The sequence below is a fragment of the Thunnus thynnus genome, chromosome 6 (genome assembly GCF_963924715.1).
Source record: "Thunnus thynnus chromosome 6, fThuThy2.1, whole genome shotgun sequence".
Taxonomy (NCBI): domain Eukaryota; kingdom Metazoa; phylum Chordata; class Actinopteri; order Scombriformes; family Scombridae; genus Thunnus; species Thunnus thynnus.
Genome location: NC_089522.1, coordinates 11,779,145 through 11,805,992, shown reverse-complemented (window position 1 = coordinate 11,805,992; position 26,848 = coordinate 11,779,145). Strand labels below are relative to the sequence as shown.

General features: G+C 38.5%; 1 protein-coding gene and 1 long non-coding RNA gene across 3 annotated transcripts in view; both read left to right on the top strand.

The window, feature by feature from the left end:
- The first annotated feature begins 495 nt into the window (after window positions 1-495).
- On the top strand, window positions 496-1,594 carry LOC137185329 (uncharacterized). Its single transcript, XR_010928831.1, has 3 exons — window positions 496-909; window positions 1,199-1,303; window positions 1,488-1,594. It is a non-coding gene; the product is annotated as an uncharacterized lncRNA (long non-coding RNA).
- Window positions 1,595-2,359: 765 nt separating this feature from the next.
- LOC137184226 (uncharacterized) overlaps window positions 2,360-26,848 on the top strand; it is a 63,292-nt gene continuing 38,803 nt past the window's right edge. For both annotated transcript variants that reach the window (XM_067591693.1, XM_067591692.1), the window contains exons 1-5: window positions 2,360-2,459; window positions 2,644-2,748; window positions 12,502-12,590; window positions 12,868-13,485; window positions 13,914-14,657. In XM_067591693.1, coding sequence (XP_067447794.1) covers window positions 2,404-2,459; window positions 2,644-2,748; window positions 12,502-12,590; window positions 12,868-13,485; window positions 13,914-14,657 — 1,612 coding nt within the window. In that variant the 5' untranslated portion in view covers window positions 2,360-2,403. The remainder of the gene's footprint in view (window positions 2,460-2,643; window positions 2,749-12,501; window positions 12,591-12,867; window positions 13,486-13,913; window positions 14,658-26,848) is intronic.

Here is a 26,848-nt window from a genome sequence, read left to right as displayed (position 1 = left end):
ATGCTGTCTGTGTACTTAATCATGTACTTTAATAATACATACTGCGACACAATGTGTAACACAGGATAAAAACTCAGAGCACATGAACGGGACATATAATTATAAAAACACAAAATGAATATGAAAGAAAACATTGTATATAAATTAATTATATAGGTATAAAACAAAGCAGAGGGGATGAGAGAGTTTTGTATGTTAGTTTTGGCTAATGAAGCTCTAAAAAGTGAACCAGAGGATACAAAGGTACATTTATAGCATAGTATTCAGTTGCAGGAAGAGTTGAACATTAATAGTCTTTGAGAGGGAAATTTAGCTAATCTAATCATTACATAGTTGATGTGTACCAAGCTACACATCAAGGTCAAGGTCCAAATATTACAGTCATATTGATGTTATTAATCATTAACTGCTGACTTTGCCCTCCCACAATTACCTTCTGAGAAGTTACGAGATAGTACTAGACTTTGATCAGATATTTCTTAAAGGAATCAGAGGAGCTGAGTGAATTAATTTTATTTTATTTTTCAGGGAAATTCTACAGTGGCTGGTGACACAGTGAGAGTCCTTTTTGTCCAGTGTTGGTGTCGAGTGAAATTTAACACTGATTAAGGTATGAGTACAGTAATGAGTGGGTCTGGGGACAGAGAGGGCTCTGACTAGGTTAGTATGGAGAGACTGCCTTAAACCTGCTCTGTACTCTAGAGAAGATGACGGGCAGCCATTTTGATGAAGGGAAGCCTAAAAACATAAAGAACGACAAGAGGACTACAGCTTTGTGAAAAAGACAAGGAGCTGCAAATAATGTAATTCTCTTGGAAAGGAACAACATACAACCACTGTTGTATTCAGCCTCACTTCCTGTAAAACCAATATGTCCGAGGAACAAGGCAGTCACACATCAACTGACAAGTGAGTGAAACTTTTAAATCTGCTCAGTCTCATGTCACTACGATGTGAAGGTCAAGTCATATAAAGTACATGGTGAATAATATAGTATTTACTATTGTTAAGTAAATGACATGGTCAAAGTTAAGCTAGAAAACTCTAAAGTGATGTTAAACTTTTTGCTCTTCACCTGTGTGAGTGGATATGCTGATCACAGTGATTTCATTGAAGTGAACTGATTTTGTTGTGACATTTTGTTCTTTAAAAGCTGGTATGACTGAGCATCTAAAGCATTTTAAAATCTCTGTTAAAGATGGTTTGAGAAAGAAAGACCAGTCTCTCCTGCACCCAGTGATGTCTCCATGCAAAGTGACAGATCCAAGGATGACCCTTACAACTTCAGTAAAGGAGTACCAGGGTAAGATAATTTGCTAAAGTTGGATGTTTGATACAGAGAGATTCAGAAACGGGGAGAAATCAACTGAACAGAATAACTTTGACATATAAAGACAAATCCACTGTGAAGCTTAAAAAGTATGTTCAAGATTTTAAAATTGTTGAAGTTTGGTATTGTAAAAACTATCTTTAAACCCATATTAAAGGTTGCACAAGAAAGAAAGACCAGTCTCTCCTGTGGACAGCAATGTCTCCATGAAAAGTGACAGATCAAAGGATGACCCTTACAACTTCAGTAAAGGAGTACCAGGGTAAGATAATTTGCTAAAGTTGGATGTTTGATACAGAGAGATTCAGAAACGGGGAGAAATCAACTGAACAGAATAACTTTGACATATAAAGACAAATCCACTGTGAAGCTTAAAAAGTATGTTCAAGATTTTAAAATTGTTGAAGTTTGGTATTGTAAAAACTATCTTTAAACCCATATTAAAGGTTGCACAAGAAAGAAAGACCAGTCTCTCCTGTGGACAGCAATGTCTCCATGAAAAGTGACAGATCCAAGGATGACCCTTACAACTTCAGTAAAGGAGTACCAGGGTAAGATAATTTGCTAAAGTTGGATGTTTGATACAGAGAGATTCAGAAACGGGGAGAAATCAACTGAACAGAATAACTTTGACATATAAAGACAAATCCACTGTGAAGCTTAAAAAGTATGTTCAAGATTTTAAAATTGTTGAAGTTTGGTATTGTAAAAACTATCTTTAAACCCATATTAAAGGTTGCACAAGAAAGAAAGACCAGTCTCTCCTGTGGACAGTAATGTCTCCATGAAAAGTGACAGATCCAAGGATGACCCTTACAACTTCAGTAAAGGAGTATCAGGGTAAGATAATTTGCTAAAGTTGGATGTTTGATACAGAGAGATTCAGAAACGGGGAGAAATCAACTGAACAGAATAACTTTGACATATAAAGACAAATCCACTGTGAAGCTTAAAAAGTATGTTCAAGATTTTAGAATTGTTGAAGTTTGGTATTGTAAAAACTATCTTTAAACCCATATTAAAGGTTGCACAAGAAAGAAAGACCAGTCTCTCCTGCACCCAGTGATGTCTCCATGCAAAGTGACAGATCCAAGGATGACCCTTACAACTTCAGTAAAGGAGTACCAGGGTAAGATAATTTGCTAAAGTTGGATGTTTGATACAGAGAGATTCAGAAACGAGGAGAAATCAACTGAACAGAATAACTTTGACATATAAAGACAAATCCACTGTGAAGCTTAAAAAGTATGTTCAAGATTTTAAAATTGTTGAAGTTTGGTATTGTAAAAACTATCTTTAAACCCATATTAAAGGTTGCACAAGAAAGAAAGACCAGTCTCTCCTGTGGACAGCAATGTCTCCATGAAAAGTGACAGATCCAAGGATGACCCTTACAACTTCAGTAAAGGAGTACCAGGGTAAGATAATTTGCTAAAGTTGGATGTTTGATACAGTGTGGGTTGCTGTGTGAATAAAATCACCCGAACATGTTTCAGCTTCTAGTACCAACAAACAGGCAACAAACTGTGGCTCTGTAACTGGCAGAATGTGATGTTGGTTGCGTCTATATTCCTTTTCCTTCAGATGTATGAATATGGCTCACCACACTTTCTCCTTACAACTCCCATTTTGTCATGCCCTTTTTGTGTTTGGAGTCTTACCACTTGGTTTGGTCTTAGTGGAGCTAGTGGTTTGCTGGTCTTAGCATAGCAGTAGGTCAAAGCAGTGTTTCTGTGCTCTGCGCTTCTTTGTGAGCTGGGCTTAAATGCTGTCTGTTGCTTTGGCTGCTGGTTGCAACAACAGGGTAGGGTTGCTCATGTCCGTCTGGACAATGGTCTTTGTGCAGATGATCTTCTCTCAGGGTACAAATAGCAGTCTGTTCAACTTCTTTTTGTTGTCTCAGTTTTTTTTCAGTCCTCACGGCTCTTTCACTGAGGCTGTTGGACTGTGGCTATTAGGAATGCTTGTCACATGCAGGAAGTCCCAAGATCTGGCAAAGTCACGGAAGGTCTGATTCATGTACTGAGTGCTGTTGTCTCAGTACAGCTTCTGTGGTATGCCATGGACTGAGAAGTGGTATTTTAGCGTAGCACATAGGGATGATAAACTGCTTAGCTGGTCAATTTCAAACCATCCTGGGTATGAGTCCACAAGCACAAGATAATGATGGTTGTGCCATTCAAATGTGTCTGTGGCAGCAACGGACCAGGGCAGGTCAGGAACTGTATGTAGTTTTAGTGGTTCTTTTTGTTGGTGGGGCTTCAGGCTGTTACAGATACTGCATGCCTGAATGGCAGTCTCTTTATCATCATTTACTGATGGCCAGAATACACTTTCCTTTGACCTTCTCTTTGGGGATTCCACACCTGGGTGTCCCTTGTAAAATGCTTTCATATGTTCAGAATGCAAGGATGCAGGAATAACTGCTCTGCTTCCTTTTATGATGAAGTTGTCATCAACAGTGAGTTTGTCACGGAAACGAAAAAATAGTCTCACCTCTACAGGCTAACTGCATATACGTATTGGCCATCCATTTTCAATGAAGCAGGTGAGTGTCTGCAGCTGTATGCTCACAGAGTTCCTCAAGCCACTGTGAAGATATCAGCTGAACAACCATTACCTCAAACTCATGCTGTTCTTCTTTTTGGGGACAGACATCACGTCTTGGTGTGCTTGAGAGGGTATTGACCAGGTAGAGGTAGTGTTTTCCCTTTTTGTAGATGAGAGTCAACTTGAATTTTTGCAGTCTTAACATCATGTGCTGTCGGCGTGCTGGGAATGTATGAAAAGGCTTGTTGTGGATTGTAACCAAAGGCTGGTTTCAATCACAACAGGTTTGCTGTAGATCAATCGATCAATCAATCAATCAATTAATCAATCAAGATCAGAATAACAACAATCATAACAATAACAATAAGTATAAGCATCAATAGCCAGGGAAGGATGCCGACAGGACTGTGAAAGACCACGAAGGCTTGGCCTGCATCCCAGGATTTCCTGCGAGATGAGAAAGCACAAAAAACTCCGGGGAAGAAGCAAAGTTAGTGACATGCACTGATGGTACATGAATGCATACAGATAGAGAGGAGGAGGAGGAGAGAGGAGCTCAGTGCATCTTGGGAAGTCCCCCAGCAGTCTAGGCCTATAGCAGCATAACTAAGGGCTGATCCAAGGTGAGCCTGGTCGGCCCTAACTATAAGCTTTATCAAAAAGTTTTAAGCCTACTCTTAAACATAAACGTGTCTGCACCCCGGACCGAACTGGAAGATGGTTCCACAAGAGAGGAGCCTGATAGCTGAAGGCTCTGCCTCCCATTCTACTTTTAAAGACTGTAGGGACCACCAGTAAGCCTGCATTCTGAGAGCGCAGTGTTCTAGTGGGATAATATGGTACTATGAGCTCTTCAAGATATGGTGGTGCCTGACCATTAAGGGCTTTGTAAGTTAGGAGAAGGATTTTAAATTCTATTCTAGATTTTACAGGAAGCCAATGTAGCAAAGCTAAAATGGGAGAAATGTGGTCTCTTTTTTCTAGTTTTAGTCAATACACGTGCAGCTGCATTCTGGACCAGCTGCAGAGTCTTTAGAGACTTGTTAGGGCAGCCTGATAGTAAGGAATTGCAATAATCTAGCCTAGAAGTAACAAATGCGTGGACTAGTTTTTCTGCATCTTTTTGAGACAGGATGTGCCTGATTTTTGCAATATTACGTAAGTGATAAAAGGTAGTCTTTAAAATTTGATTTATGTGGGATTTAAAGGACATATCCTGATCAAAGATAACTCCCAGATTCCTTACGGTGGTGCTGGAGGCCAGGGTAATGCCATCCAGAGTAGCTATATCATTAGATAATGTGTTTCTAAGGTGTTTAGGGCCAAGCACAATAACTTCAGTTTTATCTGAATTTAGTAGTAGAAAATTGCAGGGTCATCCAGGTCTTTATGTCCTTAAGGCATGCTTGGAGTTTGTTTAACTGATTGGTTTCATCAGGCTTCATTGATAAATATAATTGGGTATCATCTGTATAACAGTGAAAATTTATGGAGTGTTTCCTAATAATATTACCTAAAGGAAGCATATACAAGGTGAATAGAATTGGTCCAAGTACAGAACCTTGTGGAACTCCGTGTCTAACTTTTGCCTTCACGGAGGATTCATCATTAACATGTACAAACTGAAATCGGCCTGATAAATAGGACTGAAACCAGCTTAATGCAGTTCCTTTAATGCCAATTAAATGTTCCAGTCTCTGCAAAAGGATTTGATGGTTAATTGTGTCGAATGCGGCACTAAGATCTAACAGGACAAGTATGGAGACAAATCCTTTGTCCGATGCAGTTAGGAGGTCATTTGTGACTTTAACCAGTGCTGTTTCTGTGCTATGATGCACTCTAAATCCTGACTGAAAATCCTTAAATGAACTATTGTTATGTAGAAAGTCACATAACTGATTAGAGACTGCTTTCTCAAGGATCTTGGATAGAAATGGAAGGTTAGATATAGGTCTACAGTTGGCTAAAACGCCTGAATTAGGCTTTTTAAGAAGAGGACTGTGGTACATAGCCCGTTACTAAAGACAGATTGATCATATCTAGTAAAGAAGGGCTAACTTAGGGTAAGGCTTCCTTAAGCAACCTAGTTGGGATGGGATCTAAGAGACAGGTTGATGGTTTAGCTGAACAAATCATTGAAGTTAGTTCAGAAAGGTCGACTGGAGAAAAACAGTCCAAATATATGTCAGGATTTACAGCTGTTTCTAAGGTGCCTGTGTTTGGGGAGAGAATGGTGCCTGTTGAGGGCAGGAGGTGGTTAATTTTGTCTCTAATAGTTAGAATTTTATCATTAAAGAAGCTCATAAAGTCATTACTACTGAGAGCTATAGGAATACATGGATCAATAGAGTTATGACTCTTTGTCAGCCTGGCCAAAGTGCTGAAAAGGAACCTAGGGCTGTTTTTATTCTCTTCTATTAATGCTGAGTAATAGGCGGCTCTGGCATTACAGAGGACCCTCCTATGTATTTTAAGACTATCTTGCCAGACTAAGCGAGATTCTTCCACTTTGGTGGAACACCAAATCCTTTCCAATTTTCGTGATGTTTGCTTTAATTTGCAGGTTTGGGAGTTATACCATGGAGCTAACCTCTTATGTTTTATTATCTTCCTTTTTAAGGGGGCGATGGAGTCAAGTGTTATTCGTAATGAGCCTGCAGCACTATCAACAAGATTATCAATTTGGGAGGGACTAAAGTTAACATAAGAGTCCTCTGTAGTATTGAGACATGGCATTGAATTCAGTACTGATGGAATTGCTTCCTTAAATTTATCTCCAACACTATAAGACAGACATCTAGTGAGGACATTTTTGTCTAATGGTGTGTAATCCAGTAATAGGAATTCAAAAGTTATTAAAAAAATTATCTGATAAAATAGGAAAAATTGTGGAAAAATTATTAAATGTTCAATTTCAATCCCATAAATCAGAACAAGGTCGAGGGTGTGGTTAAGACAGTGAGTGGGATTATTTACACACTGAGACAAGCCAATTGAGTCTAATAATGAGATAAACGCAGTACTGAGACTATCATTATTGACGTCCACATGAATATTAAAATCACCTACTATAATTACTTTATCTGTACTTTATCTGTAGTCATAAAACTTGTGACAAGTGAAAACCACTGATAGTAACTCCTTTTCTATCTGCATTTATCTTGTCTCCATTTGGGTCAGTGTACATGATGCTTATGCCACAGGTATGCCGTCGTAAACCATGCTGGGATGCATCACAGGTGAGTCATTGGTTTTTGCATGTTGTAATAGTGAAGCAAAGGTGGGCTGTTAACACGTTTTGAGCTTGTCAAAAACATCCTATCGATGCTGCGTCCAACTCCAAACCACATCTTTGTGCAGCAGCTGGTGTAGTGGTGTTGACAGTTCACTCAGGTTTGGGATGAATGTACCTTGATAATTGATCATCCTTAGGAAATGTTGGAGAGCTGTCTTGTCCTCTGGAGGTGGCATTTCACTGATTGCTGTAATTTTTGTTGGATCTCATTTAAGTCCTTTGTCTGTGAACATGTGTCTGACATAGCTCACCTCTTTGAACGAACTTGCACTTTTTTGGGTTGAGCCTGAGCTTTGACTGTCTGGCTCGATCTGCACCAATCATTTGATCATAGCTCCTCCTAAAGCAACAACTTTAAGTTGCTTGTGTGGCTTGTACAGTTTTTCAGTGTGCCTCGTGACTTTGTATGTGTCAAGGGAAATGACATTACATTTGGCCCCTGTGTCCACTTTTAACTATTTGTCATTAACTGTCACAGTGCAATGTCCTTCCTTTTTGTAATTGTCATCATCAGTTTTCACAAAGTTTATGTCATTATCATCATGTAATGACAGGCCTTCAATGGTGAATGTGTCTTCACTGTCTGAATCTGTTTCAGCTGGCAGCTGATTCACCTGTCTGCTTGATTTTCCCAGTTTTGCAGATCTGCTTTGCTTTTTGAAGTGGTTGTGCTTCTTCCAGTTGTGACATTGTTGTCCAAAAGCTGGGTATTGTTGGCTGGGTAGGTGCCCCCACAATTTTTGCAGCTTGAAATCATTGTTAATGGATTTTCTCACTTCATCATGTATTACATTTTACCCTTGAATTTGCTGCTGCGTTTTATCTGCTTGGTATCCACACTGCTGCACAGTGTTTTAAAAACAGCCAAAGCTGACCAAAGTACTGAGTTCTTACCATGAGGCACAAGGCAGCCAGGTGACTTTTACCTCTTCTCTTTCCTACACACAGGCGCACATGAACACACACGCACATGCACAGGCAAAACAAACTGTTAGCCTTTTCAACAACCACTGGTGAATGCATTACTATTTCTCACCTGTGAATGTGAAAGCGGTGGTAGTTGATGAGAACGGGTTGTTGCATACAATGACGTCAATGCGCTACTGTTTAGAACAAAAGCACTTTACAAAAATTACAGGGTCACAGTTTTTCGATTAAATAAAAATTAGGAGTCTGCATATAGACATAGATGATCATTCCATTCGTGTTGGACCTGTTTATTTGTGTTATCTGAAAAAAGAAAGCCCTGCTGTGACTGCTGCTGCATATTTCCGTAAAGGCGGGCCGAACATCCGTTTCGTTAAGTTATACAAGGTTAAAATTGGTTGGTTGATTAATTGAACACGTTCGTAGCACATTTTATATATTTATCAACGTCAGCCATTGCGGTATTATAAAAGTCCTCCTCCAAAACAAACAACATTACCCAGCATGCACCACCGTGATTAGAGACATACAAATAATAGCCTATAAGCCTATTATCTGCTGTAACTTTGCCTCACTGTAGCGGGGGCCTAAGACAAACCCTATTTTTAAAATATATAATGTATTATATTCCATTGTCGCCTAGATTAGATGCGGTCTCGTCCCCGTGCGCATGTGTAACCTTCACATGTGTAAAGTTTGCACTTATAATGTATTTGTTATATTGTTCTTATTTTGTTGTTTCCTGTGGAAACATGGAACACAACATGGAAATGTTACACTGTATGTATGTAACAAACGGGAACTGACAGTAAAAAAGGAGTAAACAGTACAGAAACAGTAACACAGAGCACAAGGAGAGAAACAAGTGATAAGAATGAACAGGGAGAGTAGGCTATGATGGGAGTTTAGCACCAGTCGAGAGTGGCCACAAGCTCTTACGTTGGTCTATGAACTTCAAGGGAAAAGAAAAGATGGCATACTTTCGACTGGAACACTACATCATTGATATCTATTGAACAGCCCTGCACGTGCATAACTGACGCTAAAGGGGTACCTAGAGCGTCATAGTTTGAAGTGTCGGGCCACTGACCAGGTGGCAGTATTTGACGAGTTGGGGATGAGAACATGTTGATATATCTCAAAGTCATGTTTTACAAATCTCTTGAGACTCACGCCAGGTACGGCGACACTCTATAGTCAAAACAGCATAACAGTACAGGGGCCTGTTTCAGAGAGCAGGTTCAACAAACTCTGAGTCTAACCCATGGATGTATAAAGAGAACTGGATACAGCGTTGGAGGCAGGGCCTCGTTCATTCCTATGAAAGATGCTCAGTGGCGCATGAAGCAAAAAAAAAAAATCGACTTCCGGGTATGAAAGTACCTGGATCTTCTGCATTGTGTGGCCCATAGAGCATGCGCACTAGTGACTTTCGCTGGCCGAGGCGGCTACTTCCAGTTTAGCCCTCCGGCTAACTTGAATGGGGATAAAACAATTCAATCATGCGGCTCTTCTAGGCTTTTGAAATGTGATCGGATGGAACGGATTTAATTCTGATAGTGAGACAAGTCATTTTGCAGGGGTTGTTACGCTCAAAAAAATGTATCTGCTGATTTACAGATGTCTCTTTCACAATGTAAGTCTATTGGAAAAAGTCTTTTTGGGCCAGTGTGCATCATGTAACATTGTAATTACACGGTTTGGACGCTATGTCAAATTTGCTTCAAAGTCTGGCCTCTTCCTTTATCCAGTTCTCTTTATACAGCCATGGTCTAAACCTGAGTTGATGAATCCCGAGATGGGAAACTCAGAGTTTTCAATTTCAGAACAGCTGGAAGCGCCTATCATCAATGGAGCCCTGATACTATGAGTCACAACGGCAATAGGTAAATAAAAGGCAGAGCCTCCATTTTAATCCAGTGGACATAGAGATATGAACGCATGTGTGTGCGGACGCTGCACATTTATCTTTAACAAAAGATAAACGGGAAAAGTGTCAATAAGTCAAAACAATAACATTTTATTGAGTGTTGTCCATTAATTCATCATTTATCAGACTTACATTTCCTGAATGATGATAAAGTGGAATCTGACTGTATCAGGCTGCAGCTACATTACATTTTAAAAATATTTGTTCAGCTTTAATCTGATGGACAAAACACAGGAGGCAGCAACTGAAGATGAAAAATAGAGTTAAAGATTTAAAACATATATAGGTCAAAGACATAGAGACCTGACTGTAAGTGTAGCAGTGGTGTACTCTCTCTTGCGTTGTGTTAAGGATGACACGCACACAGTCACTTCTCAGCTCTGACCTGGATTTATTCTGGTAACAAACACAATGGCATTAGCTCTCCACAGCCAACTCTCAAGCAGCAGTTGCAGAAAATACACACTGAAACAAAACAAAATTAATCACTCGCTGCCGATATCCAGTTGCATCACAAGCAGTAGCTACAAGCTAACATTGAGCTAGCAAGATCACCGATAACCGGTTCAATAAATTACTACACGTATATTACACACACCCATGTTGTTACCAACGCTTGTGGTTACTCTCAACATATCATTCAAATAACACACACTTTTACCCATAAAACATGAACGGAGCTTAGTACAAGTCGACCACTGGGTCTGCTATGCACCGGGCATAGCAGACTGGTGACCGAACACGGGGTGCACCCGCGAAGTCTGCAAGGGTCCGTTCAAGAGGTGTTCAAAGTACAAGCTCAAAAATAGGACTCTGTAGTAGCTTACACATTGTAAGAGTAACAAAGTAAATAACATAATATTAAAAGAGTTGGGTAACTAATAATGAATTAGATTCAGTGCGTATTCAATAACAAAACATGGCAAGATGGTTAGTTATGGCAAGTGGAATCACTAACTCTGTTTCATAAGCTCACAGTCTGATCAGTAATAATGTGTTTGTTGATTTGTACTTTAAAAGGTGTTGAGGTTAAAATACAGAATATTTTAAATTGTTAGACATCTATTTGTATTTCAGCTCAACAAGATTCAGTGACTTTATTTCAGCTGCTTCAACAAATGTAGTAAATTTAAACATTGTCACTGAAATGCTGTTAAAACACGTTAAGATTATGCTCCCTATTTAAAAATCTCACTTTCAAACTACATTCTGCAGCCGCACCATAATCCTGCTCACTAAGCATATTAACATATAATCTACAATATTATAGGAATGATGTTGAATCAGTGCAGAGATCATTATTCATTGATCTCACATGTCTAAAGCTTCATACAGATTGTTTCAATTTAAACTGAGATTACAAATTATGTGCAATAAAGATTTCAGGTCAGGAGCTGCTCTAACAAACTGACAGAGTCACAGTGTTATAATAGAAGGACATGCTGAGGTTTTATTCTGAGCTGAGGGTGAATTCACACTGTGTAATATTTGAATGTGAGAGAAAAAACGCTGTTCAAAGAAATGACTGATGCACATAAAAGCGGTAACTTTAGAAAGTTTTGAGTAACTAAACTAATATCCAACGAGAATTTAGATTCTGACAGATAGTGAACGTCCGCTAATGAATGCGCTTTGATATGGACTGAATGAATGAGGAAATAAAACAGCGTGTCTGGCTCTGTAAGAGGGAGGAGACAAAGAGAAACTTAGGGTTTGTTGAAGAAAACCTACCAGCTCACAGGTTAGTTTCACAGAGTCAGTTACTGCAGTAACTGACCCCAAGTTTAAGTTAGCTCTCTTTCTGCAACTGAAAACCCAGAGTTTCCCTCATCTCAGGGTGAACAAAGTTTAGTTTTCACTAATCTCGCTTTTTGAAACAGGCCCCAGCTCTCTACACCTCAGGAGAGAGGATCCTGGTATGACGGACGCCATGCATGCACAGGAACACAATTTTGCTTACAGAGCTTTGCTAGCTACATAAAAAACCTCTTGACTTTGCACTACATGATAAATTTATCAGAGAACTTCAGTACAAAGTCAAGAGGTTGTGTTATGTAGTACAACAAGCTAGCGAAGCTCTGTAAACAAAACCACATTGCGATGCACATTGGCAGGTCACTATCTTATCACTATGTTTACTCTTTGGAGCTGTTTCTAAACAAGCTATGGTAACCAAACTATTCATGGACGAAGGAACATGTTACCCAGTGCAGCTGTGTGGCTCATTCAAGTATTATAATAGTTTTTGGACAACAATGGAGGTCTGCGGCACAGAGGAATATGATATATCAGACTTTGGATACAATCACAATACTTGAAAGTAGGATGAGTTCATTGTTGGTTTGGCTCCGCACATGAGATTTGTTGACAATATGAAAAATATAGAAAATTGTCAGCCACATCTTTTAACACTAAAATATTTTTTTGTATTGACAGAAACATTCTAAAATATTTTTTTCTGTGTTGCAGCCCACCTGTGTCACAGACACAAGTCAGCAGCGCCTCCATGAAAACTGACCAGTCTGAGGATGACCCACTCAACTTCAGCAAAGATTTAGGTATTCAAACAAGGAACAACACACAGATTAAATCAGGCTTAAAGTCAGTATGTTTGACAGAAGAATTAAAATTTCAAAAGTAAAATATTGTATTTTCATAGATACATTTCAAATTCCTATTGCTAATTTCCTCTCTGGGCTTTAATTGAAGGTATAATCCAATATGACAATGATATGACACTATAGCTGCCATCATATTGTTGAATATGAATTTATTGCAATTAATGTGTACTGCTTTCTTTGAGTGGTCTTGATCATGTCTGTTGTATTTTCTCAGAGGAAGATGCCAAACACAAATTCACAGCAGACCAAAAGAAGAGAATCCTTGAAGATTATAAAGAGGAACTGAGTCAACATGATACAGAACTCTATGAGACAGTGAAAAAGAAGGAACGTAATCACAAATTAGTACAAACATACAATGATATATTTCATTCAAAGAAAAACAAAGTGCGAACAGTACTAATGAAGGGAGAGGCTGGTGTTGGTAAAACATTTCAAACAAGGCTGTTTATGGTCGACTGGGCAAATGGGAAATCCAACAAAAACATAGACTTGATTGTCCGACTCAATTTCAGCGAGCTGAGAGATGAAGTTCAAAGCATGGAAGATTTACTCCATTTCCTTACCAGCATCGAACAACCAGTAGTTTACTCCTATGATGAATGTGAAATAGTCTTTGTCCTTGATGGCTTGGAAGAATGTAAACTTCCTCTTGACTTTGAAAAGAACAAGGACCTGTCTGATATGAAAGAACGAGCCTCGATGGATGTGCTGCTAACAAACCTCATCAAGGGGAATTTGCTTCCCTCTGCTCGTCTCTGGATCATCTCTCACCCTTCAGGAGTCGACAAGATTCCTACGCCATATATTCACAAAGTGACAGAATGTCAAGGTATGAAACTGTGATGATAATATATTTTCATGGCTCATACTCTTTTTGATCACTCACATTTTGTGATCTGTATCGTCATTATTTTGGTCAGACTGGGAAATATGAAATTAAATAAATATTACAAATGCTGGTATACATGACAAATTGTAATTGTTTTGTCCTGACCAACAGTCCAAAACCAAAATATATTCAGTTTATTGTCATAGAGAACTAAAGAAACCAGAAAATATTCACATGAAACAAGAGAATTCAATTTTTTTCTTTAAAAATTACTTGAAACAATTAATTGATTATCAGAATAGTTGGGAATTATTTTTTTGTCTATTGGCTATTAGATTCATTGACTAATAATTGTTAAAGATAATTGATTCATGCTGCATTTATCCTTAATCGTCAATAATGTGCTTAACTTTGTTTTGGTTATTCAGAGACCTTGAAGCGGCGGCAACAGCTGGTATCAAACCTGAAGAAAAGTTATCAAGAAAAGACTCAAGTGAAAGACATGAATCATCCTGACCAGGAAAACATAGAACACATCATAGAAGAAGACAGAAGAAGAAAAGTCAAAGATGAAGAGAAAACTGGACGGACTGTGGTGAAATCAGTGACACAAGTGAATTCAATATCTGAAATCTTCAAATGTAAAAATGATCAAAAAGTTAGAACCGTGCTGACCACTGGAGACGCTGGTATTGGAAAATCCTTCCATGCACAGAAATTCACACAAGAGTGGGCTAAAAATGACAAAAAGTCTTCACTTATCAATCGGTTTATCAAGTCAACAATGTCAGTGTTTGGCCAAGCCAAAGATGATCTAGAGGTTATATTTCCTCTCAGTTTCTCAAAGCTAAATTCGATAAAAGAGAAAAGATTCAGTTTGTTGGGACTTCTTAATGATTTCTTTGAGGAAACCAAAGAATCTGTAATCTCTAACTATGAACATTTCAAAGTTGTATTTGTTCTGGATGGTTTGGACACCTGTGAACTTCCTCTTGACTTTGACAACAATGACATCTTGACGGACATCAGAGAGCCAGCCTCGGTGGATGTGCTACTGACAAACCTCATCAGAGGAAACCTGTTTCCTTCTGCTCAGCTCTGGATAACCTCCCGACCTTCAGGTGCTGAAAAGGTGCCTGATGAATTTGTTGACATGAAGACACAAATACGAGGTAAGCTTATAAAAGTAGATGAAGGCTGTCAACGCTTCATAAATAAGTGTGCAATCACAGTCAAAGCAAACAGTGGCCAAGAAATATCCAAAAATGCTCAAAACAGTCATCAAATGAGAAACGAAACTTTATTTGTGAAGCTTCTAATAATTCAGACTCTGTAAGTGTTGGTTTAAATCTCAACCAGCTGTAGCCATTCCTTTGTTTGTCCAACCCCTTTAACATCTATGATATAAAAAACTCCATTTCATGCATGATACAAGTCCCAAGTCATGTTTGACATATTGACTTTGAATTTCAAATCCCAAAAGGAAAGGAAAGGGTGGAGGAAAAAATCAGCAGCAGCAAGATAAATCCTGCCATAGAGTGCAGACACTGGTAGTGGTGGCTGGTGGCTTCTGCTGAGACTGATGAGAAACTTCTTCCGGTGAGGAAGCAGGCTGCCTTCTCTCTCTCAGACAGACAGAGAGAGAGACAGTTGTAAGTGATGTGGATATTTCCCTTTATTTTAACAGTATGTAGCAACACATTAGGGATAACAGGGCATACCTGCCAACACTCACAATTTAACCCTTTGTCTAGCTGTGCTCCTGATCGGTAATTACTCCCATTAATCCCCCAATTTAATAGTTTTTCCTTTTCATTATTACAACCTGTTTCTGGCACTGTGCAGCATGCGTGTGCAGCTGCTCTCTGTGCAAGCTGTATTTCCTGTCCTCTGTGCAGATGTGATTCACTGCCCACAGGTACTGCTGGTAGAGAGGAGGAGGTACTTGTTTGTCTTAGCCAGTAATAAAGGTTTGGTTGCACTAACAGTAACTAGCTTAACGTCAACTTGAGTGAAACGTTATCTTTCACTTCACTCCCCACCCTCCCCCCTCTGTACTGAGTAATGAAAGAAATATAACAAGAAATGTAATTAACTACTTATTTACTGGCAGTCTCAAACCTGGTAGCATGACACTCTATACCTATAAATGACCTATAATCTACATCTGACTAAAACTACTTCATTTAACTACTACACTTAAAAAATAATTTAAATATAGTGTACCCAACAAAAGAAATACAACAACAACCACTTAATCCTTGGCGCTGTAGTTAAGATTGAATTAACTGCACTATGATTGAGCCCCAAACATTTAATCACAACTATTGGCTAATTTCTGTCTACAATAACTTTTAAAAATGTTTTCTTACAGTGAAACCTAATGTCAAAAGTCAACGGGAACTCAAATCTCAGCTGAAGGAGCGATTTAAGCTCGTGTCTGAGGGGATTGATAGGCAGAAAACATCAGCTCTACTGAATGAGATCTACACAGATCTCTACATCGTAGAGGGCGAGAGGGGAGACGTCAATCAGCAGCATGAATCCAGAGAGGTTCAAGAGGCAAAGTTTAAACCAGTGACAGAAGAAACATTAATTAAATATTGTGACATCTTCAAACCTGCACCTGGAGAAAAGAAACCCATCAGAACTGTGCTAACAATTGGATTGGCAGGCATTGGAAAAACATTTGCCTCAATGAAGTACATGCTTGACTGGGCTGAGGGTACTGCCAACGAAAACATATATTATACATTTCCATTTCCTCTTCGGGAGCTGAATTTGAGAAAAGAGAACGAACATAGTTTAGAGGATCTCATTCATCAGTTCTTCCCAGCTATGGAGACATCAGAAATAATCGACTATAACAAGTACCAAATTCTGATCGTCCTGGATGGCCTTGATGAATGTCGCCTTAATCTTGACTTCAGTGAATGTAATTATTGGACAGATGTGAGAAAGCCGACATCAGTGAATGTTCTGCTGACAAACCTCATCCAAGGACACCTTCTTCCCAAAGCTCAAATCTGGATCACCTCCCGACCTGCAGCATCCAACTGTATCCCTGCTGATAAAGTTGATCGGGTTACAGAGGTGCGAGGATTCAATGACGAGCAGAAGGAGGAGTACTTCAGGAAGCGATTCAGTGATAAGGATCTGGCTGAAAAGATCCTCTCACATGTGAAGAAATCAAGGAGCATTTATATCATGTGTCACATCCCGGTCTTCTGTTGGATCACTGCAAAAGTTCTGGAGGACTTTGTGAGCCGAAACCAAGAGGAGGGGATGCCCAAGACTCTGACTGACATGTACATACACTTTCTTCTGTTGCAATGCAGACAGGCTAATGTGAAGTATGGTGGAGATGAGACAGATTCATGCTGGAATACAAGGAACAGGGAAACAGTCCTATCTTTGGGGAAACTGGCTTTCGAAGAGCTAGAGAAAGGAAACCTTCTCTTCACTGAAGAGCACCTAACAGAGTGTGGGATTGACATCACAGAAACTGCAGTCTTCTCAGGATTATTCACTCAAATCAAACAAGAAAGCTGTGAGCTATACCAACAGAAATTGTTCTGCTTTGTACACTTAAGCATTCAAGAGTTCCTGGCAGCTTTTTATGTCTTTCACACATTCAATAACACAGGTGAAAATCTGCTTATCAAACCAGATCAACCAAACCAATCAGACCTCTACAAGACAGCAGTGAACAAGGCTTTAGATAGCAAAAATGGAGACTGGGATCTGTTTCTCCGCTTCCTGCTTGGACTTTCGCTTGAGACTAATCAGAATCTACTGAAAGAACTGCAGCAAAAGACAGGAAATAACAAGACCAACAACGAAGTAATTAAGTACATCAAAGAGAAGATTGAGGCAGTGTTCAGTGACAAAAACCTCAATCTTTTTCACTGTCTGAATGAGCTGAATGACAACTCTCTTGTGGAAGAAGTCAAAAAGTACCTGAGCTCAGAAACACAGGCATTTGAAAAGTTTTCTGCCTCCCAGTGGTCAGCTCTGACGTACGTGCTGCTGACATCAGATGAGAACCTTGATGTGTTTGATCTGAAAAAGTACCTGAGGTCAGAGAAAGTTCTTCTAGGAATGTTGCCGGTGGTCAAAGTCTCAAAAACTACTTTGTGAGTACTTTTAAAAATAATTTCAATTACAATTTTGTTATGTTGCTATATGCAACACTCAAAGTAAATCTTTACTTCAAAACTGATGTTTGCTATTTTTCTTATGGCCCAAATTGGTCTAACGATGAGCTGGCATTTATAATAAGTCACATTTGAGCAAATGAAGCAGGTAAAATCTGCTTTATTTAGTCCTCTTGTGTGTCTGTCCATGTGGGCTAGGTGGGCTACAAGTAGGCTTCATGTTTTATCAGTACAAATGGTAAAATGTACCAAACTTTTCTGAGCCTTTTTTAGGCCCTACAGTAGGTTTTAAGCTGTGCTATCATAAATCTATTGAGCCCTCTAACCTTGACCTAACATACAGTTAAATGCCTTTGAGTCCTACCCTTGCCCAAAGCAAAGAGGAGATACTCAGTTGCTTAACCAGAACAGTACATTGTATCTGCTCAGGCTGTTGGCTTGGCCCACTGGCTCGATAGACAGTTTCCTGCAAATGCTATTACCTGTTCAGTAGTCCAGCCACCATCCCTGTTCATTTAGGTCCAATAGTCTTACAATTGGAAAAGGAACCCTTTCAATAACTCATGTTCCATTTAGTGGGGTCCATGACACAGAAAAGGCTCCCAGAGTCCCACCTCCCCCTTTACCTGCTCCCACACAGTTAGCACTATCCTCCAAAGCAAGCTAACACTGTTTGGCTGACATCAGTTTCTGGGTCACATGTAACTAACCAGCATGTTATCAGCAATGGCAGCATGTGACTAAACCCATCAAATAAAACAAACAAGGCCAGTACCAGTACTAGCTAACTTCATTAGTTTAAGATTCTGCAAAACTGTGCCATATCAAAAAGCCAAATTATTAAACAAAGTTGGCCAGCACAACAGCAGCTTCCTATCTTGGGTGTTCCTGAATTAACAATATCGGGAATAAATGAGATAACAAGTTTGTAGCACCACTAGTGTCACATTTTGACTTTGCTGTAGCCGTTGTTTCTGGTAGGATTGTAATTACAAATATTTTCACAGACTGAGTTGGTGTGAGCTCTCTGAGGAATCCTGCAAAGGTCTGTCATCCTCAGTCCTCAGCTCCGCGTCCTCCAACCTCACAAAGCTGGACCTGAGTGACAATGATCTGCTGGATTCAGGTGTACAACTACTTGCTGATGGTCTAGAGAGTGTGCAATGTAAACTAGAGATTCTCAAGTAAGTGTACATTACATTTTCTGTGCATTTTATGGTTTTTAAGGAGTGACAGAAAACCCACACAATATCAGTATCAGGGATGGGAGAATGCTATGTTTAGATTGAAGTTATCCCAAAGTGCAAAAAAGCCCATTGAGCAATGCAGCAAAAGCTAGTAAATTTGTATCTTTAGAGCACAGAATAAAGACTCAGAGTAAGTAAAGTGAGTGCCTTTCTAAAGACTTTGCACATGCATTTTTCGGTTTCCCTTTGGCTCTCAATAAGACACTGTGATATATTTTTTGTTGAATAATGAAAACCTCACCAGCAACAAGTACCAAAATAAAATAATAAAACCTTTGATGTGATATTATGAATTGATTTTCTATGTGAACGAACAAGTCATGTATGTTGTAGAAATTATAGCCATATAGCGAGGTTAAAGGCCCATATAGCTACAATATTTAGGTGCTTGTAAATGGGCCCATTGAAAACAAAACAAACTTTATTTTTCTTTTAACATAAATTGCTGCTATAAAAGGTTAATTAACACAGTTCAACAAAGTATAACAATTCATCATCAAACTTCTATTTTAGATGTTTATGGCTGCTGAAAATAAATGTTTGATTGTCTGACAAATGTCCACTGAAAGGACACTTAGTGGACTCATCCTCCCACATTGTGGAGTACTTGGTATCATCCATTATTTCAGTGTTGTGTATGTGATAATTTTCACAATTATCTCTTAACTTAAGGTGTGTGTGTGTGTGTGTGTGGTCTGCAGACTGGTGGGTTGTCAGGTGACAGAAAAAGGCTGCTCTTTCCTGGTCTCAGCTCTCAAGTCCAACACAGCCTCCCACCTGAAACACCTCGATCTAAGATACAATCATCCTGGAGACAAAGGGGTGTCGACTCTCTCTGCTATAGTTGAGGATCCAAAGATGAAGCTGAAGACACTCCGGTATGTTAAGACGTCAGGATAAGTGTTTATAAGTCTAAAGTACATACAGTACAGCTGCTTCTCCTGGAGTGGGCTATACTGAGACTACCTATGCACTAAGGCAAAATCTTGTGACTCATCAAGTTCAGTTCAGTCCAAAGTTTTATAGTCAGTGTTTTTGTTGTTCGTAATAAGCTAAGCTAAGCAGTTGCATCATCGTTCATGCAGACGTGATGTTTAGCATTGAATTGACTGTATTCAGTTCAGTAGTACGTTCCATCTGTTGCTAGTCCAAGCTGTCACATTCAGTTCAGTACAAAATTAGCCTAAACAAGCACTGCAGATAAGGTTAATAGCTCAGCAGCCTAATTTTTTGAATAGGAAGTAATGCATAGATGCCACTGATTTGTTCAATGACAGTGGTGCGTACAACCACAGGATCCAGCTGCTTTTGGAAAATAAACAACTCTAATATGCAAGCTAGCTGCCCTTCAAAGCACAGTGTCCTCTGTTCATTTTAAACTTTTAGTCATGTAAAATTGGGTGTGCTCCTGCTTGCCAGTCGAACATTTTGTTTTGTTAAAATATTGCTTTTTTGATACATATCAATACTGAAAATTTTAAATGGTACCAACATTCATTTTTTGCTGTATTCATTCTATATCAAATGCACTTTCCTACTCCTTGTCTTTGACATTGAACTACTTACACGAACACACACACACGCATACATCTCTCCCGAACACTCGAGCTGCCCTGCTTCCTCTCACTCACTGTTAGGCTGCTAAAGATGGAAACAGTTTCAAAGCCTTTGCAACCTGTATTGCTCTAAAGTATAAAAACAGTAGGTAATTACATATTTATATATGAGGTCTTATATTATGGTTGACCCCCAAGACAGTTTGTAAGGTAGCAGTTGTGAAGGTGACTCATGACTGAACCACCTCCCCCTACTCAGCCAGGTACTAGAAATAACAGCAAATATCAAGACTTTTCAAAGTATTGTATTGAAGTTGGAAATTTCTGTTTCTTCCTTCATTTTGTACAGTTTGGACCATGGTGGAGAACGTCGGTTAAAGCCAGGGCTGAAGAAGTGTAAGTCTTTTTATGATCTCAAATATTTTATCACTTCAGTATAGACACCAAGCTGATATCTGATCATTTTGAAATGAGGGTCAGATGATGTGCCTTTGTCTAATAATGTATACACTGTACATTGTTGGTCATTTAATTTAGACATATGACGTATCTTGATTTTTTTTTGGTATTTGAAAACAATTTAAACAAGTCAATGTGTTTAGTCTTTTGACTGCACAAAAAACATGAAACACGCTGAATTATGTGTTCTTTGTTTTTCTATCAGATTTTGAAGCTCTGAGGTTTGATGAAAACACAGCCAGCAGAAGGCTTGTTCTGTCTGAAGGGAACAGAGGAGTAAAAACTAAGGAGAATGTGAAGGAGAAGGTGTCACGACCTGAAAACAAGGACAGGTTTAAGAGGAGTCAGGTGTTGTGTGAGGAGGGTTTGAAAGGCTTCTGCTACTGGGAGGTGGAGTGGAGAGGGACGGTCGGCATCGCAGTGGCATATAAAGAAATGAGTAGAACATGGGACAGCAGTGGTGGCCTAGGATGCAATAAGAAGTCCTGGAGTTTGCTCTGCTCAAAGACTGGATACAAGGCCATGCATGGGAAGGATTCTAAATGTATTAAAGAGCGTCCTTGCCAAAAAATAGCAGTACTTCTGGATTGGGAAGGTGGCACTCTGACTTATTACAGTGTCACATCTGGAAAGCTGAGCGTCATACACACCTTCCGTGCCAAATTCACACAACCCCTCTACCCAGGCTTCTGGTTTGAGAAGGGCTCTGTGACTTTGTGTGAGATCTACTGAACCTCTCTGCAATGGGAAAAAGTGTAATGTAGTGATCACTTGATGCTCCACTTGACAACCTAGCAAAAGCATGCCTGCATCATTTCAATACAATAATATGAAACATTCCAAAGTCATGATCTTTTACTTCACCTGTTACTGTAAGTCAATATATTAACTAGAGCCTGACCTATATATAGGTCAGTCAATATTATCGGCCGATATTGGCCTATCACAGATATATGTTGTCCGACATGTGCCAATATTTTTTTTAAAGTTCTATAGGCAGCATTTTATGTATATTTCATCCATTTTCTTAGTTCAAATTTAATATATGCATATGTTTTTTTTTGTTCTATGCGTTTTTTTTATTCATTGTTCTTTATAATAAATTCCCAGTGCACTGATGTGTGCTCATGTATGTATTCTGTAAGATTATCGGCCAATTTTTTACTCCCTAATATTGGCATTGGCATCAGCCCAAAAAATCAGTATCGGTTGGGCTAGGATATTAACATTGCAGATCATATTTGGTTGCCCTTATCACATTATATATACGTAGATTAAATTGTTGTAAAACTGTGATATTTTACCTGTTCCTCAGACATCTCACAGCATGTTGTCAAAGTTTCTTTGCATGCAAAACGTTAACACCTTTTCTTTTTTTAATCACAAATATGTTTTCTTTTCATGTATATGGTGTTCACAAAATTAAAACCATTTTGATACTTCAGAGGACAACTATTTAAACCGACTTCTCTGTGGCTAGTTGTTTCTGTGAATTTATTAAGCTGCTGTATTATTCTTACTTTATAAATTTGCCTAAATCAATGAAAGTAGAGCAGGAAGTAAACATGCTGCAGATATATGAGCATAAAGACAGGAGCAAAAGTACAGCATTTGTTCAGCTTTACTCCTGTCTCTTGGAATAGTTTTGTTTTACTCAAGTTTCAAATCAGTTTCTTCTACAATATATTTCATGTTAGAATGTTTAAACGTGTTGGACTGTAATAAAAATGGAAAGTGTCATAGAAAAACTAAAACTAAGTTCTGTATACAAACCGTATGTGAAAGTCATAATATGTTGCCACAGTTGTTTAAATCTAATGTAGGACATGGATGCTGGGGGGATTTAATTTTGTAATATTTATGTGCCTGTAAGACTGCAAAATCTACTTAAGACTGAAATAGTAAAAAACTAATAAGATTCTGATGTGTAAAGATATGGAAAGGTTGTTGGTTTCTGTCATTTATGTTGTCATGTCTGAAAAATGTTGTGATGGAAAAAATCTTCTGTTATTGATCTTTACTGACCTGTATGTGTGTATATATGTATAACTGTATACAGTGTTTTCCATTGTAAATATAGTTTTTTTTTCTTTCTTCTGTCAGTGCTACTATCTATTATTACAGGGTTTTTTGATTATTCGACCTTGTTCTATTTTGACACTTATTTTGATTTTTATTCTGTTCTACTTAGATTTCTTTGTTTTATTTAAATGTTCTGTGTGTATCATGAAGGGGGCAACGACTACATTGTGCAAACCTGTATAATGACAATAAAGCTGAACCTTGAACCGAAGGACTTGTTATGCTTGTGTGTATGAAGCGCGTCCCATCATGTTGGAGGACAAAATTGTTTGTAGCTGTTGAGAAAGGCCACACTTGAAGTCGGAGTGAAAAACCTGCTACTTCTCTAAATGAAGTGAACGTGAGTGTTGAGTTGTTGGTTTCGGAAAGTTAAAGAAATTGTCATATGCAGTCTCCCCAGTTCTGATGTCAGAAAGGTGTGGGCAGAAGAGGTTTCAGACATTCAGCCATCCAACAAGCATTTGGTTAGAGCATACTGACACCTTTAGTCTCCTTTCTGCCTTCTCTCCTCATGTCTGCCCTTCTCGAACCCGCTCTGTCTTTATCTTCCTCACTTTGTGTCAACCTGTCTTTATCTAACATCTGTCCCTTTATATCTGACTTTGTATCTTTTCTCTGTCTTCTGTCTTTCTCAGAACATTACAGTCAAGCAGCTGTCACCGTTCCCTGAAGAAGGATTTTTAAAACAACAGCTATAAAGTGTTTCACAGGATGTAAAAGAAGACAAGAGACTATAATAAATTAAGCGCAAGGCAACTTAGGTTAATATTAAGAACTCATTATAAATTAATGACTATTTTCCCTATATTATCAATCAGTAGCTTTCAGGGGGGAGGGAAATGTTTGCTGCTGACTAAAAATGCAACTCAAAGTGAAACTGTCAGAGCTGCCATAAGGGAGGAAAGCTGTAGCGAGAGTACAGCCTCCATTACAGAGAATGGCTTTGTGAAATACACATGATTCAAGGATTTTAAATTCCTCTATACTGGTAAGATTGATGCTGTCTGTGTACTTAATCATGTACTTTAATAATACATACTGCGACACAATGTGTAACACAGGATAAAAACTCAAAGCACATGAACGGGACATATAATTATAAAAACACAAAATGAATATGAAAGAAAACATTGTATATAAATTAATTATATAGATGTAAAACAAAGCAGAGGGGATGAGAGAGTTTTGTATGTTAGTTTTGGCTAATGAAGCTCTAAAAAGTGAACCAGAGGATACAAAGGTACATTTATAGCATAGTATTCAGTTGCAGGAAGAGTTGAACATTAATAGTCTTTGAGAGGGAAATTTAGCTAATCTAATCATTACATAGTTGATGTGTACCAAGCTACATATCAAGGTCAAGGTCCAAATATTACAGTCATATTGATGTTATTAATCATTAACTGCTGACTTTGCCCTCCCACAATAACTTTCTGAGAAGTTACGAGATAGTACTAGACTTTGATCAGATATTTCTTAAAGGAATCAGAGGAACTGAGTGAATTTTGTTATTTTTCAGGGAAATTCTACAGTGGCTGGTGACACAGTGAGAGTCCTTTTTGTCCAGTGTTGGTGTCAAGTGAAATTTAACACTGATTAAGGTATGAGTACAGTAATGAGTGGGTCTGGGGACAGAGAGGGCTCTGACTAGGTTAGTATGGAGAGACTGCCTTAAACCTGCTCTGTACTCTAGAGAAGATGACGGGCAGCCATTTTGATGAAGGGAAGCCTAAAACCAGAAAGAACGACAAGAGGACTACAGCTTTGTGAAAAAGACAAGGAGCTGCAAATAATGTAATTCTCTTGGAAAGGAACAACATACAACCACTGTTGTATTCAGCCTCACTTCCTGTAAAACCAATATGTCCGAGGAACAAGGCAGTCACACATCAACTGACAAGTGAGTGAAACTTTTAAATCTGCTCAGTCTCATGTCACTACGATGTGAAGGTCAAGTCATATAAAGTACATGGTGAATAATATAGTATTTACTATTGTTAACATGGTCAAAGTTAAGCTAGAAAACTCTCTTCACCTGTGTGAGTGGATATGCTGATCATAGTGATTTCATTGAAATGAACTGATTTTGTTGAATGAATGACATTTTGTTCTTTAAAAGCTGGTGTGACTGAGCATCTAAAGCATTTTAAAATCTCTGTTAAAGATGGTTTGAGAGAGAAAGACCAGTCTCTCCTGCACCCAGGGATGTTTCCATGCAAAGTGACAGATCCAGGGATGACCCTCCCAACTTCAGTAAAGGAGTATCAGGGTAAGATAATTTCCTAATGTCGGATGTTTGATACAGAGAGATCTGGAGACAGAGAAAATGAACTGAACAGAATAACTTTGACATATACAGAGAAATAATTTCAATGTGATGGTGTGACTGAGCCTCTAAAGCATTTTTACATCTGTGTTAAAGATAGTTTGAGAAAGAAAGATCAGTCTCTCCAGCATGTTTCACTGGGTGCACTGGATGTTTAATTTGCTAATGTTGGATGTTTGATACAGAGAGATCTGGAGACAGAGAAAATGAACTGAACAGAATAACTTTGACATATACAGAGAAATAATTTCGCTGTGAAGCTAAAACAAATGTTAAAGATTTTAAAATTGTTAAAGTTTGGAATTGTAAAAAAACATTTTTAAACCTATGTTAAAGGTCGCATGAGCAAGAAAGACCAGTCTCTCCTGCAAACAGCTATGTTTCCATGAAAAGTGACAGATCCAGGGATGACCCTCCCAACTTCAGTAAAGGAGTATCAGGGTAAGATAATTTCCTAATGTTGGATGTTTGATACAGAGAGATCTGGAGACAGAGAAAATGAACTGAACAGAATAACTTTGACATATACAGAGAAATAATTTCACTGTGAAGCTAAAACAAATGTTAAAGATTTTAAAATTGTTAAAGTTTGGAATTGTAAAAAAACATTTTTAAACCTATGTTAAAGGTCGCATGAGCAAGAAAGACCAGACTCCCCTGTGGACAGCAATGTCTCCATGAAAAGTGACAGATCCAGGGATGACCCTCCCAACTTAAGTGAAGGAGTATCAGGGTAAGATAATTTCCTAATGTTGGATGTTTGATACAGAGAGATTTGGAGACAGAGAAAATGAACTGAACAGAATAACTTTGACATATACAGAGAGATAATTTCAATGTGATGGTGTGACTGAGCCTCTAAAGCATTTTTACATCTGTGTTAAAGATAATTTGAGAAAGAAAGATCAGTCTCTCCAGCATGTTTCACTGGGTGCACTGGATGTTTAATTTGCTAATGTTGGATGTTTGATACAGAGAGATCTGGAGACAGAGAAAATGAACTGAACAGAATAACTTTGACATATACAGAGAAATAATTTCACTGTGAAGCTAAAACAAATGTTAAAGATTTTAAAATTGTTAAAGTTTGGAATTGTAAAAAAACATTTTTAAACCTATGTTAAAGGTCGCATGAGCAAGAAAGACCAGTCTCTCCTGCAAACAGCTATGTTTCCATGAAAAGTGACAGATCCAGGGATGACCCTCCCAACTTCAGTAAAGGAGTATCAGGGTAAGATAATTTCCTAATGTTGGATGTTTGATACAGAGAGATCTGGAGACAGAGAAAATGAACTGAATAGAATAACTTTGACATATACAGAGAGATAACTTCGCTGTGAAGCTAAAACAAATGTTAAAGATTTTAAAATTGTTAAAGTTTGGAATTGTAAAAAAACATTTTTAAACCTATGTTAAAGGTCGCATGAGCAAGAAAGACCAGACTCCCCTGTGGACAGCAATGTTTCCATGGAAAGTGACAGATCCAGGGATGACCCTCCCAACTTAAGTAAAGGAGTATCAGGGTAAGATAATTTC